Here is a 15,519-nt window from a genome sequence, read left to right as displayed (position 1 = left end):
ACTCTGCACCAGTCTGCTCTCCAGGGCCACAGCTGCTTTCAGGAAAGCTTGCTACAGAATGGGCTCTCCACAGTCAGTAGCTCCTCCAGGCCATATCCACATATTCACTGGATGAGGATGAGGTCCCGGAGGAGCCACGGCCTGGGTACCTTTAATGGCGTCTCGTCTTTGCGGGCCACAGGAGTCTCTGCTCTGGCACCTGTGGCGCCTTTCCCACTCCTGCCCTACCCCTGGTGCTTGCAGGGTTGTCCCTCACTCTTTTCCTGTCACACCTCACCACCTGAGCAGCACTTTGTCCTTTGTCAGGGACTGCCAGAGGCGTCCTCAGCATGGCTGCCCGGCACAGCCCTCAGGAGCTACTGAGGGAACCGGCTGGAACCGGCTGGAACCGGCCGGAACCGGCTGTGTGCAGCGCAGGGTGGCCGCCAGCCTCTCCCACAGGGTGCCTGCAGCTGCCCTGGTGCCCGCGGCCTGCCAGGGACGCCCTAAGAGACCTGCCAGCAATCCCTCAAGGCTCAAGGCACAACACCTTCCCTGCCAGGCGTCATGGATTCGGCCGAGCCTCTTCGGCCTCGGGACAAGATGGGGAAGAACACAGGGAACGTGTGGCGGACATGGCCAAGCCCTGACGTGCCCGGCGCAGCAGCTGAGGGAAAAGAAATACAGCTGTGGACCAGCTCCCAGATAGAGCTGGAAACTGGTACAACTTCAGGCACTGGGTCTCTAACAAAGAGCTCATGTATGAGCTGAACTTTCAGTTCACTAAAATTCAGAGCCATGCTACAGCTGAGCACACACCTGCATGGTCCTCCAGGACATGAGTGATTGTCTCACTGGAGTTATCAAACAGCCAGTTTCACCGTGCTTTCCACTCCTTTATAAATGTGTATGCAGAGAGTAACTGCTCCATGTGTCTGTACAGATCTCCCCACAAAGACATAGACCAGCAAGCGTAGTTGGATGCAAACTACCACTTTTGTGCAAGACACACACATGGCCTTTCTTTGACTTTTGGAAGTACGGCTTCATTAAAAGGAAAGAAAATTATAGATCTTATTCCTTCCTTAGGAAATCAATGGCATCTTTGAATTGTAATATGTTGCTTTTATGGGAAGACTCCTGTACTGAAATTTGTTAAGGTATCTTATTTATTGTGTTGCTGTAACACACAATTGTTTTGGGAGTACGGCTTCATTAAAAGGAAAGAAAATTATAGATCTTATTCCTTCCTTAGGAAATCAATGGCATCTTTGAATTGTAATATGTTGTTTTTATGGGAAGACTCCTGTACTGAAATTTGTTAAGGTATCTTATTTATTGTGTTGCTGTAACACACAATTGTTTTGGGATTGGTGTATTTTAGCCACAAGAGCTGAATATCAATATTCTTTGAAGAAAAAATGCACTCAGGGTATTCTCTTCTCAGACCAGATATACTGTGGTGCACTTGCTCAGTTATAATAAGCACTTACTGAAAATGTTTTTCAGACATGATCCCAATGCATCTAGAATGTGTAAATTTTTAGAATAATGGAAAGGAAAAGCATGAGTATACTACGAATTCTCAGGTTTATTTTGCAACAGAAGACATAGCCCATAGAATATAATATTAAAATACAAATGTACATGGTTTATACATGAATACTGGGCAATAAGTCTATAGATTTTACAAGTGCACAAAAGGCCATATACATTTCAAATACATCCAGCTATAATTAAAACATTTCAGAAATAAACTGAGAATTAGGACATGTGAAAATCTAACCTAAAAAAGAAAATATTAAAGCTACTACATGCAGTATTCTAAAACAGAGCAAGGACAACTCAGAGAAACTTTGTCAAGTAGAACAGCATCTCATTGGTTTATTTCATTACAAGTTTTCTAGCAACAACATGTAACATGGTTTATAGTGTCCATTATATATACAGAGAAAAAAAAACAGCCAAACAAACAGGCAAATAGACACAGCCTACTCTGTCAAAATAACAGGAACAACTAAGGTTACCTGTAAGTGGATGAACTCTTGGTAGTATATCCTCTACATACTTTGTTGTCTGCCTAGTCTCAATGCTACTACATTTTCCTTTAATGCAAGTGTAACTTGAAAAAAAGTTCTCTTTCAAATTTCATGACAATGATACAGATTAAGTTTTGCTCCTACAAGCCAACAAAAATTCTTAATGCTTAAATTGTCAGGGTCTAAACTTGTATTGGACCTGATAACTATGAAATCACAGATACACAACTGGCAGATGACTACTTACGAATGTAATGCCAGTACCAAGGGCATTTTAAGTTGACATTTTAACAACCAGAGCTCTGATAGCTTTCCAGATAATTTTTGCTTTCCCTAATTTTTAAAAAGGTTAATAAATTCATGAAGACACAGTATGGAGAATGGATGGGGTTTGGGTTTTGAACTCATACTAAGAGTATCCATGAAAGGAGTACAAGAAAAATATTAATATACATACATGAGAAACATAACAATCTAGAAAAATCTTTTATTTTCATCTCTTCTGAAGAATTCCAAAAGTGTCATGTTGTTCATACGACTATAAAAAATCACTCAGTTTTCACTGCCTTCTACCATAATTCCTTCTTATCATATTGCTGTACTGGATCATATACAGGACTTCATGCTAGCATCAAAGAAATGAAAATTGATGAGAAATATTTTTAATATACTCTCTCGGGAAGCAGAATCAGACATAATAATTACCATCCTTCATAAAGGTGACCTGGAGTCCATATTCAGAGTTATGATCTCATTGTGATGTTGTGTGATGAAGCACAGTATCACATCTTGAAAAATGTATGTTATGGTATACTGAAGACAAGACTGAAATTGGAATGGCATTTCCTCCAGATGTTTCCTTTCAACAGTTCTCTTCCAACAACTGTTTCAGTTTGGGTTTTTGGTGGATTATTTTCAAGAAATAAGGAGGTCTTGTGAGGTATTTTTCCTATCTGAAATATTAGCTGTTGTCACTGCTGGAAGAATATGGTCCACACACATCCACCCTTTCTAATTTGAGGGCTGTTTTCATAGTGCTTAGTTTTTCTATGGAGCCAAAGGCTTTCGGCCTCAGCATCATTTGACTCAGTTTCTAAACTCTTAATTGCCCAACTTGCACCAATCATTGACCATGCACATTTTTTGTTAGAAGTTATTTTTTAAAAATTTAAAAATAAATGAGAGAGACAACAAAGAACCTTACATTCCTCTCAAAATATTAATTTAAGTGTTCTTATGGAAACCTTTGTAAAATAAAAACAATTCAGGCAGTCCTGTGCAACATAACACTGTCATTGTATTGATACATGCACATACTTAAACACTGATGCAAATTGAAACTAACATTAATGGTAAGCGCTCCATAAATTCATACCTGAGTACAGAACTGATCCTTCTTTTCAGCAAAACTAATATCTACTTGTCTAAATAACCAAGCTTGTGCTTTTACTTTGTGCTCCAGTTTATCTTGCTTAGCAGATGTAACAGACCAATGTCTAACTTAAAATTGCTTTGTAGCTAAGAAATAAATCTACGCAAAGTTTTTTCAGATTCTGTTCCATTTCCATTGCATTCAATCTCATCAGCAGACATGTGGAACCTATGGAAACACAATATCAGTAAGTGGTCGGAATTTTTTCAGTGTAGAGATAAATGTGTTGAAATGTTGATTAATTATGGAAAATTAATCATGAAAAAGTGTTCATTTAAATAAATTATTAATTTTGAAAAAATAAAATTACTTTTTATGTTGAAATTCTCTGAACATACATAATTCCTTTTTATCTCAAAGAAATCAGATCTAACTAAAATATTTGTTTTTAAAAGTGATAATAATGAAAAAAAAATGCTACAACTGTGCTGAACCAGACTTTTACAAAGAAAGACACAGAAATGGTGCATGAAAACACTCTTTGTTTGAATTGCAGATGGGAAAGTTTCAAAAGTTCAGCAATTCCTTTGGGATGGGAAAAGAAGTTACTGCCCAATTCTGCTCAGAACCAGTTATTTTGTTGTGTCTGATCTTGCAACTCAAGAATCTTTGACAAAATTTTAAGAAATAAAAAAGGATATGCAATGCATCAATCACACATATACATATAATGATTAATTTCCAGTCCTACCTATCTGTAAATCAAAATGCAGTTATTAGTTAAACTGTTATTAACTATAATTATCTTTTGTTTGCTTCTTCTAGTCAGGTTGCCATAGTCATTTTCTGTATGACACTATTATATGTTTAAATACCAGAAAGCTCTTTTGGCAGATCAGTCTTTACTTCAGCAGCTCAATTTTTCAAGGGAATAAAAAACTTCTTTAAAGTATTTCCTAAAAGGACATCATATGAGTGTAAATATATTATAAGCTGATTAAATTAAAAGATTGTTTCTCTTTAACTGATTCTAAATGAAATTCAGATCTCTAAAGAGAACATAAGCAAAATTATACAATTAAGACCCTTGCTAACATTTGCTTCTTTTTGGTGCCTCAGACATCTGTGCTTAATTATATTTGTCACTGGACAATGCAACCTCTTCATGAGAGCTCACATGTATCTTACAGCAGAGGGAAGATGAAGTTTCTTGAAAACAGCCTTAGAGGTAAGAGTGTATTTGCCTTCTATAATTTCTCAGATGACAGCATATGAATAATAGATTCTGTGGCCCACTGCCATTGTTGGGGGGTGGTGGAGGAGAAATTTACATAAAAAGAAGATGTAGTTATGGTCTGACCAAAACCCTAGATTTTCCATGTTTCAGTAAATCAGAAATGTTTAGAAACTTCAAATTTGAAATAGCATTATTTAAGTACTTAGATAATTTAAAAATTAAACTTTCATGTCTTTCTAATTAGGAACAGGATCTCAACCACTGATTGTTTTTATTTCTAATTCAGAGTAGATTTGGAGACACTCTTCCATAAGCAGCAGTAGGCTTACATGGCACACAGGAGACCAGGGACAGACACAGCTGAAAGCAGCCATATCCATGAAGATTTTTAGCAACATGTGCTTTCATGTATTTATAACACAGCAAAAGCAGTCATGTGATCAGTTACCCAACACCAGCCTATACACAGGACTTAATTTAATACAAATGCCTTCCAGCTTAGGGAATCAAAAAGTATGTGTTCCAAAGAAAGCTGACAGACATTCAAAATCAGTATGTTCTTCCTTCAGTAATTTTCTTACCCTTCTTCTCACCAGCACCGGTGAAAAGAAAGGAAAGAAACTGCTTCATTTTAAGTTAGATGTGTAGGTTTGAACTTTGTAGACTTGCTACTTCTAGAAAACTAAGGCTGTTACCTGAGAAAGCTCCTAAAGCTGCAGCATCAGTACAAACCATCCTATACATACAACCAATACAACTGGCCAGCTACAAATGTGATCTAGGTTTGGGGGTTTTTGCTGAGTTATTTTTAACTCAGATCACTTCTCTGATGTGTTTCACTGCTCAGACACTGAACAGTATCAGTGTAACAGGGGTACTGTATGATTCCAGAACAAGCAGCAAGAGATGAGGACAGTCAGATGAAATGCACACATCTGCTGTAAAAAATATTGTCAAACTGCAGACTAATACAATTAACAAATCATCCCACTGGCTCCTCTGAAATTGCCTTAGATGGTAAACCAAATTCAAGCACAAGAGCAAGTCACTGTGATATTTTGCTTCTATTGTTATTAACCCACAGAGGACTGTGGGAGATGTGCTGTTGCGAATGAATAGCAGCAAGATGTTTTGGGGAGAACTTTTTTTATTATTTCAGGATATAAACTGATACATAACTGATATCTAAATACAAGTACTTGGCTTCCAGTGTTGGTTCCACCTTTTCTGCAAATTCTCTTAATCCCTAATAAAACTCAAGTTCTCTCTCCATTACTCCATATTGTCAGTTGCATTTATTCTGATCTCTGCCTAGTATCTGAATGGTACTGAAACCTACAAATATTTCTCAAAATATGGATTTCTGACTCTCCAGCAATTTATATTCCACTGATTTCATTGATGCCTGAGGGATCATGATCACATCCACTCTAGCAGAGTCTAGGAGACAACACACACATTTCTTCCTGACAGGTGATGTAGAGCTCTCAATTTCATATCATAGCTGATAAGCAGCTATGTATGCAATAATTGAATCCCACAACTTTACAATCTACCTTTTCCTGTCAGCTAGGAACACAGCCACCATCTCAACATGGTTCCTGCATCGTGGTGCTACAACCATGTTACAATTTTTCACCAACTAAACCACAATTTAGCATTTCAGTTTTGAATCATGTTTGTTTTGCTGCTTTGAAAATGAGGATGAAAACTTCTTGAGTAGTAGAAATGCAGATTCACAGCTGCTGTTGATTGTTTTAACTCCTTTGATGTCAGTAATTGGAAGGAAGATAAATAGCAGCTGAGGAGCTGTTTGCCTCCTTTGCACGAAACAGCCACTGCTCCATATCAGTGTCATCCAGAGAAGCCCTCTGATGGCTCTAGAGATGAGGAATCAAAAAAAGATACACTGCTGACTGGCTGTCAGATCTTCCACTGTGCTGATCTCATTCCAGAAACTACACATCTGTATGTGGTCAGGATGACAAGATGTTTCACTCTGCATTGCCTCAGTGCCCCTAGTTGCTCAGCATTTTGCAGAAATGTGAAACTTTCCACATTTCCACTAACTTAGTGGAAATGAAAGGGGGGTATTTTCCCGAGCTTAAAATCCATGTTCTAAATTTCCATTACGGAAATCTCACGTTATTTCTAATGTGTATAATATTCAATAGTTGCAATCATACTGGATTTTATTCCAGATGCAGTAGGTAATCTTTGTAACTAAAACTTTCTTTTAGAAGTTCTTCTATTCTTGTTTTTGAGATTCAAAATACCATTATACATAGGTAATCCATATACAGGAATGATTATAGCAACACGGAAGCCCTGGTAATCAAAGGATTTCAGTAAGGCAAGGTTTGCAGATAGAAATAAAAGCCTTGATTTCAGGATGAACACAACTCGGTATGAGCTAAATCAAGAGTCAGCGACTGATTGCTGACACACAGAAAAGCTCCTCACTAAGATCAAGGGAGCCCTTACAAAGTCTGCCAAATACCAGATCTCTTGCATAATGCTCAGTTTCCTTTGTTCCTTTGCTGAGGAGGCATGGCTGCTCACTTTGTCAGCAACTGAAGAAATGAACAGGAATGTGAAAAAGTTACTCTAAAATGTAAAAGAAGCGATGGGGGGTTGTTTTGACTACATCACACGTGAAAGGAAGGCGCCATCAACAGTGAGCAGTCTTGTGCAACATGGGTAGGCCAGGCTCACTGTGCTCTGCTTCTGCGGCACTGGTTTCAGGAACCAAACACCCTCCCACTGGGGGACAGCAGGCAAGACTCCCTCAGCACAGCAGCTGTGGGAAGGGCTTTCAACACAGGGGTACTGGGTTTCTTCTTAAATCTAAAAGGAAAACTCAAATCTTCCCCACACTTCCTTTCTCGGAACACGGTCCTGCGCTTGAGCTGCCCGCCCGCTGCTCGGCGGGAGATTTTAGGATAAGTTTCCAGTATCTCCTTCCCCCTTTGCCGGCCCGGCCGGGCAAGTGTGTCGAGGCGAAGAGAGGGGGACGCGGCTCTCTCTGCTCCGCCGGTGTCGGGATGGCCGCGTCCCACGGGGGCACTGCCCGGGGACACTGGGGCCATGTCCCTTCCGCAGCGTCCCCAGGGGCGCGGACGGGGCGGGGAGAAACCCGACCCCCGCCGCCTGGGCAGGGAGAGGGGCTGCGGCCGCGCGGGAGGAGGTGGCGGCGTGGCCGTGTGAGTCCCCCGTTCGCGGGGACACCCCCAGCCAGGGCTGCGGGGAGGGTGACCCAGAGCGGGGCAGGGCGGGGCGGGGCGGGGCGCGGCCCTGCCCTCTCGCTGAGCGGAGAGGCGGGAAGCCGGCGTCGCTGCGCTCCCGGTCGGCCGGAGGCATGCGGAGCTGCGGGAGGGCGCGGGGCGCTGCGGGCTGGGCCGCCCCGCTGCTCCTGCTTTGGCAGTGCCTGCCGACGGCGCGGCCCTACAACCTGGACACGCAGCACGCGCTGCTCTTCAGCGGGAGCAACGGGACCTTCTTCGGGTACTCGGTTCTCCTGCACCGCCACGGCGAGGAGCGATGGTGAGTCCCCGGCCCGGCCGCCCCCGCGGGGGCCCGTCGCGCCTTGTCCTGGCCACGGCTCCTCACGCTGCCGTCTCTGCCCCGCAGGCTGGTGGTGGGCGCGCCCCGGGCCAGCTGGCCCGCCAACGAGTCGGTGGTCAACCCCGGGGCCATATTCCGGTGCCGGATCGGGGGGAGCTCCAGCGGAGGGTGCGAGCAGCTCCAGCTGGGTGAGTTGGCGGCGGGACGTGGGCGGGGAAACCCCCGGCGCGGGGCGGCGGCCGCGGACGGACGGTCGGTGCCCTCCGCCGTGCGCGCACCGCGGCTCCGCTCCGCTGCCTTGCGGGATGTGCTGGGCCCTTCCGGCTCAAACTGCAGAGTGCTCTGCTTCTCGCCAAAGGGCGAGATCAGCGCTATTGCCCAAGGACTGTAGCGGCGGCATCAAGAGAGATAACACGCACCAAAACTTGATTTGGGGAAGTTAGGTGTGACAGATGTCGTTCCCGCAGCCGTTTCGCACGTTTCAGCCTCCGAGTCAAAAGCCCCATGAGAGTTTCGGTCTGAGCCTACTCTGCGGAGAAGAGCTGGTGCAGCTTTCAGGACAGTGGGTGAATGTAATAAGCTCAGGGATGGGAGAGTGGAAGTATGTGCCTAAATCATGTATTCCCCTGCAAAGCCTTCTCTTTGTAGAAGCCACCCTGAAGTAACTCTGAACCACAGCTGTCTTGCTGATGGATTCTCCCTGCTTGCAGATTTATTGGAGCTGCAGGGAAACAGTTATATTTTGACTGAATCAGTTTTTATGGATCCTGCATTTAACTTCTCTCTATCTCCACAGTCTCCATACTTGGGAGATGTAACTGGCTGAACTTAACTTTCAAGCGTTTGATACTTCTTAAAAAGGGGAAGGCTTTGCACTGGGCTGCCATGAACATGTGTGAATTGCTTTGGGTTCTCTTCCTGTCCCACTTGCATACAGTACTGTTCACACTATTCATATGCTATGGAGAGAATCCTCCTCAACTTGTACTCTGCCACCCTCTGACCAAGAGTATCCCATCCGTTATGAGCACGCCGCCCAGTAAGAAGCAGCGCGGGAAAAGGGCTACCAAAATATTTGAAAGCAGTAGTGCACCATGAACTGGTGGCTGTCAGGGTGGAGCTCAGCATTCTGTGACCAAAAAAAATACTAAAACAATTATTTCTCTAAATGTCTGTGCATAAAACTTAGAACTGACAGGTTCTATCCCTTTTTTTTTTTTTTTTTTTGGCTACAAATCAGTATAAGAGTTTCATTTTGTAACTGGTATACAAAAACCTGAGGTACTTCAGTGGTGTTTTACATGTAGTCCTATAAGAAAAAGACAAGCAGTTGCTGCTAGAAAGAATGGAAATTAAATTTATACCAGCCCAAGTAGCTTTTTGGGGTTTTGTTGATTAATTTCATTCCAGTACTATATCTGTTAAAAAGTTATATATAACAAAGAGCTTTTTTTTTTTTTTTTTTTTGGACTGCCTGTTTCTTGTGAGGAGGCTTGCAAAAAGTCTTAAGAGGTCAACTAAAGTGGTGAAGTAACATATGCTAAGAGTCAATAAATCCCTGTTCCTGGATTGGTGGTAAAAATAGTCCTTTACTGTGTGAGGGAAGAAAAGGAAGGATTGAAATTTTCAGGTTCTTTGAAACCTACAAACATCTGCAGTGCCTCTCAGTTTGCTCATTTCGCCAATGGCGAAACAAAATCTCTAAAGAAATATTATGATGGGTTTTTCTTCAATAGCTTAAGGGATTCTAAGTGAAATGAGGCAACAGGTATATGAAAAAGTTTATGTGGTTCCAAAGGCTTAGCTTAACATGGCCTCTATTCCCAGGATTAAAGGCTGCAGGTTACACAACATACTTTTTAAAACAATAGTTATACCATATGAGATTTTTGCAAGCTAGGTTTCCATTACTGCTAGATGACATCTTTGCATCACTAAGGTTTGTCTGTAGTATTTCTGAAGTTAAACAGAAGCTGAAAAGAAGTGCTGTATTGAAAAACAGGTCATTGAGGTCAGCGAAGAAGCCAAAGGCAGCTGTGATACATGGGATGTGAATGAAGTGGCATAGTATCTGAGGTCAGAGAAATATGCAGGGGAACTTGGAATTACAAAGCTGAACTTAATTATCTCTCGTCTAACTCATTCAAGTTTGGGTTCTGATCTCATAGAATAGGGAATTTCCTTAGAAAAATGTGTGGCAGTATATTGCATTGCTGAACAGGCACAATGAGAAATAAGTGTTTCTATCTTGCTCTTAAATAGTTGAATTCACATTTTCTTCTGGTAAAAACATCTTTGAGGTGGTAAGTTTCTAATTATAAGTCATAATATAAGAAAAAGTAGAGGTGCTAACAGGCAATAGAAGTGGCTTTCCAAATGTTGGGGTTCTGTATTAAATGGGTGTGAATTACTTAGAGATACAAATATGTTAAAATAGTTTATCGCTCCTTTTCGCTAAAGTAGCCTTGAAACTGCCATAACTAATTAATGAAGGATTCATGAACAATTAGGAAGCCACCGATCACACAAAACTGCTGTTGTGTTTTTATGTGTCACAAGCTCCTATCTGCTTCTTCAGTAGTAAAAGAGCTGCTGGGAGCAGTCTTATGCTGCAGTCATCACAGTATCTGGGATAACTCATCCAGACATACTTTAAAGAATGTTAATGTTCTTCAAGATGTTGCAGGCCCTGGGCTGGTTAAGAGCTGAAAAGAGCAATGAGATACACTAGCAGGTCTTTGTTTTCCTAGCCCCTCATTGGCACTTTTAAATCTCTCTCTGATAGATGAATAGAAGAGTTTTCAGTCTCTTTTTGAATTCTAGTACTTCTGTTTAAGGTGTCAAGTGTTCTAGACTGCAGATTTATTTGTATTTGGAGTATTTTGAAATAATGGCTTATGTTAGATGCAGAGGCTTGTAATCAATCTTCAGGCACAAGTACAAAATACAGTGCTTCAGGTTGAAGCACTAAGTGTCCATCTTCTAGTCTTGAGTTTCAAATCCTTGCTCACATCAGTTTGGGGTACTCACGGATTAATGCAGAGGAATTTACACTGAGTTCTTTATATGTTTTGACCTACTGAATTTTGGACATATAAAATGTTACAGAAATTCTTCAGTAGCACTGCTGTTGGATTTGAAACTGATTGACTGGTTAAGGTATATAGGAAATAATTTGTGCAATTTGCCATCCAGTCTAAAGAAAAAATTAGTTTTAGCTACAAATGAATGCAATAAATTCAGTGCATACTGTTTAACATAAGGCCAGAAAACTCTGCCTGCAGTTTCAGTCTTGCTCCCTTCCTTTAAGTCTCTGCTACAATTAACCTGTGAACAAATTGCCCTCTAGCTCCCCCAGCTGAATCATTACAATGGAAAAGTGAACAGTTAATGGTTTTCCCCAAAGGCAAAGCTGTGTCTGTTCAACTTTGATTTCAGTAACTTTGAGTTTTGGTAGTGTGACTTTTTAATATTGCTTGCACTGCTCACACCTTGCAAGTGACCTCTTTCAAATAGCCATACTATTCCAAGGAACATGGGATCTTCTGGACCTAGGTCTGTTACAGAAGGATGGAAACAGGTATCATTTAAAATGTTTGGGGTTAAACTCATTTGAGATAGGAATAAAACCTATCACATCTGTGAAAACAGAAAATACTTCCTGGGTGAGTAAAAATAGACTCTGAGGCCCTGACACCTAGGAGCAGGATGTCAGAAGGCTTATTGTGTTTGCAGCAGACTTCATCATTTTCATCAGTTAGCAACAGGACCAGAGGAGTTATGGGAGGATAAAATGGGTGATGAGAGGCTGTTGGGGATGGAAAACACTGGAGGAAGTTATATAAAAATGGTTTCTCAGATGACATTTCAAACATCTGTATTATGATCCTTAAGGACAAAACCAGAAGTGGCTTTATAAGTTATGACCGTATTTGTCTGCAGTTGCATTGTTTCTGTGGATGTGTTCAGAGGGGATTATAGCAGAAGTGGATCTTCCAGCTGTGTAATGTACACAGGCATGGGCAATTACTTATTTCTCAGTGACTTTATGATAGCACGTGCTCCTTTTCCCTGAGGCAACCAAGCTGCCATGTCCTCTTGAGCTTATGCAGTGCTGCTCTGTTGCTTGTGTAGAATACTGCATTTTGTCATTTGATAAAGCTTTTATAATGTCATACCCTAGTCAGGGACTCATCAGGGTGTCTGGGATGTCAAGTTCTTGCTTCTCTCTCCCAAAAAAGTCTGTACTTTTAAGGTGGTTGAATACTTGCCAGTCAGAGAGAAAGAGGAAACGTAAGGCAGCATGTCAGCAGAGGGCCAGAATAATCCTGAATCAATATGTACTGGAGCAAAGGAAAAGGGGAATGCAGTCCAGTGAGTGTTGAGGAGTGGTGGTGCTTTTTCTTGTTACAAACCTCTGAAAGAGGCACAGGAAGGAAACACTGGGACAGGCTGAACTTACTTATCTCTCACATCATCATTGTCTGGTTTTATTTGATTTACTGATAAAAAGTCTTAGTCTCTTGGGGTCTAAATTTATTGCCCTGGTCTTCTCTACTTCTTCCATTTTCTGCAAATCCACATAAAAGCAAGTCCCAGGTAAGTCATTGTTAGAAGAGGATGGAACACATTGCTAGAAGGGATTTACCAGAAGTGCCTTGTGCGATTTAAAGGAGGACTAATTTTTACACATGGGAGTGTAATGGAGTTTTCTTTTCTGAGGAGATTTCAATCAGATTAATGTGCTCTATAATTCATGTAAACCATGGAAATGTTTCCCTTAGGAAGTGAGACGTTTTCCATTACATAACTCCAAAATTCAGTTCTGAATCTAAATTCCACACTTGTTTCTGAAAAGCAGTATATATTCAGTACTTGGAAGTTCACTTCTCTGACATTGGCCAATAGGATAATCTATGTATTCATTTAAACTCTCTAATGCATTGGACAGTAATAAATGCCAGTTCTGCCCTCAGCACAGGTGGTTTTTTTTGGTGGGTTAATTTTTGCAGGGTTTTTGGTGTGGCGAGGGGTGAGAAGATGTGGGGTGTGATTTACGGGGCTTTTTTGCATGCAAACAGTATCCCATCAGCATTAGTACTCTGTGGTCTGTACTGACATCCTCTTCTGGGTAACTAAACTAACCCTTAAACCTCAAACATTTTGTGCTCACCTGTAGCTGTATTCAGTCTAAGAAAGTTTTTTAAATTATGCAAAAGAGTTTGTTCAAATGACCTAATGTGCTTCCTTATTTTATAAGACCTTTTTTTCATAAACTATCATGCTGATGCATAGAAAATACCATTTAAACAATTTGATTAATGCTTATTCATACAAACATCTTAAAAAGTAAAAACTTCCTTTATATAACTTAGAATAAATGGGTAGCTTCTTCTTACTGTGGGGATCACTGCTGCTTTCCAGAAGAAAGAAAATGTTTGCTAACTTGGCAATACTGTAGCTTTCTGGGCTGTGGGGCAGAGTTAGAAGACATTTCAGTGTGTTTTCTCAAGGTTTTAAAAAAGAACTCTACTTAAGAACTAACACTAAGAGCTGCTAGTGAATAATTGCAACAGTAAAAGAAGCATGCAGGACATGCATAGGTAATCCCCAGTAGAGGTGGCAGTTATACAACCTTTATTTGATATCCATTTGCAGTAGAGATTGTTTTAGGATCTGCTACCAATAGACACATAGTTGGAGAGATGTTTGCTTTTGCTAGACTTTAGGTGGCACTCACAGGTATTAGTTGTGTTTCTTACGAACATTTACGCTGAAAAGCATTTACAGGGACAGCCCTTCACCAGAATTGAGTAATGATGGAGAAGCCCATCCTCACTGCTGGCCTATCACACTCAGAGCCAGTATATTCCCTTTGGCTACCCACAAGCATACCTTTGCTCAAGAAGGAAGTAAAAAGTCTACGTGACCTGTGTGAGACAGAGGTCAGATCCACCACACCCAAATTGCTGCATATTCCCCCCAGAGTTCTTGGGTGCTCCTCTTGCCCACCACATTGTTCTTCACCTTGTCCCTCTGTTCAGAGCATTGGTCTTTGTCTCCTAGGCCATCCCAGTGGCGAGCGCTGTGGGAAGACGTGTTTGGAAGAGCGGGATAATCAGTGGCTGGGTGTCAGCTTGTCGAGGCAACCAAAGGAGGGCGGATCTATCGTTGTATGTATTAACCACTGCACCTGTGTGTCAGACTGCAGCCAGTTTTCTTAGGCTTCCATGTCAAATGCTGTGTTTGTTTTATATCCATAGGCTTGTGGACATAGATGGAAAAATGTGTTTTACGCCAAAAATGAGCACAAACTGCCACATGGTATTTGTTTTGCCATCCCTCCTGATTTTCGAACTGAGCTGAGCAGAAGAATATGCCCATGCTATATAGGTAAGCAAAAGGCTTGAGTCCTTTTGTAGGGAAGGGTGAGCTACACAATTGAATGGTGCAGAGTTTGTGAAAAGCCTGTGATGTTCTGCGTAGGTGTTCTGCAGCCAAAGGTTTGGAGGCTGAGTGCTGATATGAGCCCAGTTTGTGATGCAAAGATCTTTATCACTTCAAAGAAAACCTGCTTTCAAAAGGCAAAAAATATAATTGGAACAGGGCATCATAGTTTTTTCTCAGTTTTTTCTCATTGCTGAAAGATATGTGCTCCTCAAAACCAGGCCAGTAGAGGACATCCTTCCTTCCTTTACTGTTGTCACTGTTCTAGAGTCTCACAGCAGCAGAAATACCTGCAAGTGATTGTTGCCATCTGCTCCTTAGCCTTTGATACAAAGGTAATACAGTGCATGTCCTTGTCCCTTACTTGCCTTCTGCCAAGGCTGCTCTGTGGCATGAGACCTTCAGGGGTTCTTCCTCAGAGAACTTCAGGAGCAGAATAAGAGTCAAGACCTGAATCTATCAAATTATTCCATTCACGCTTTGCCATTCTTATCTGCCACCCAGGAGAATGATCCCATGTCCCTGTGCCTTGCCAATGCAAGGATCAGCTGACAATCTGATCTTTCTGGGCAGACAGAATAATGCTATCAAATGTCCCACTGCTGGCTTTGGAGACTGTTACAAGGGGTGGTGGAATCATGGTTTTTATCTTTGGAGACTTTAAGTGTACAAATCTATGTATGGAATGAAGGGAACCCTGATGGCAGGCAGTCAGCAAAGAACTGCAGGAAAACACAGCTGGGACTGTGTTGGATTGCTAGGATGAAAGCAATATGTCTAAGACTGCTACAATACAAACCCTTCATGGCACCAGTGGAGCACAGGGCAAGTTCAATCAAGATACATTAAGCCTGTCAGAGTATGCCTGAAGGATAGAGTGG

The 15,519-nt window shown here is 41.7% G+C and overlaps 1 protein-coding gene across 1 annotated transcript in view; it reads left to right on the top strand.

The window, feature by feature from the left end:
* Positions 1 to 7,985: 7,985 nt before the first annotated feature.
* Positions 7,986 to 15,519, top strand: part of ITGA4 (integrin subunit alpha 4) — a 35,061-nt gene continuing 27,527 nt past the window's right edge. The window contains exons 1-4 of the mRNA XM_053982474.1: positions 7,986 to 8,170; positions 8,258 to 8,379; positions 14,258 to 14,364; positions 14,455 to 14,584. Of these exons, the coding sequence (XP_053838449.1) occupies positions 7,986 to 8,170; positions 8,258 to 8,379; positions 14,258 to 14,364; positions 14,455 to 14,584 (544 nt within the window). The remainder of the gene's footprint in view (positions 8,171 to 8,257; positions 8,380 to 14,257; positions 14,365 to 14,454; positions 14,585 to 15,519) is intronic.

The sequence above is a fragment of the Vidua macroura genome, chromosome 7 (genome assembly GCF_024509145.1).
Source record: "Vidua macroura isolate BioBank_ID:100142 chromosome 7, ASM2450914v1, whole genome shotgun sequence".
In the NCBI taxonomy this organism is placed as follows: Eukaryota; Metazoa; Chordata; class Aves; order Passeriformes; family Viduidae; genus Vidua; species Vidua macroura.
The sequence above is the reverse complement of the archived record's forward strand: the minus strand, read 5'-3'. Positions and strand labels throughout refer to the sequence as shown.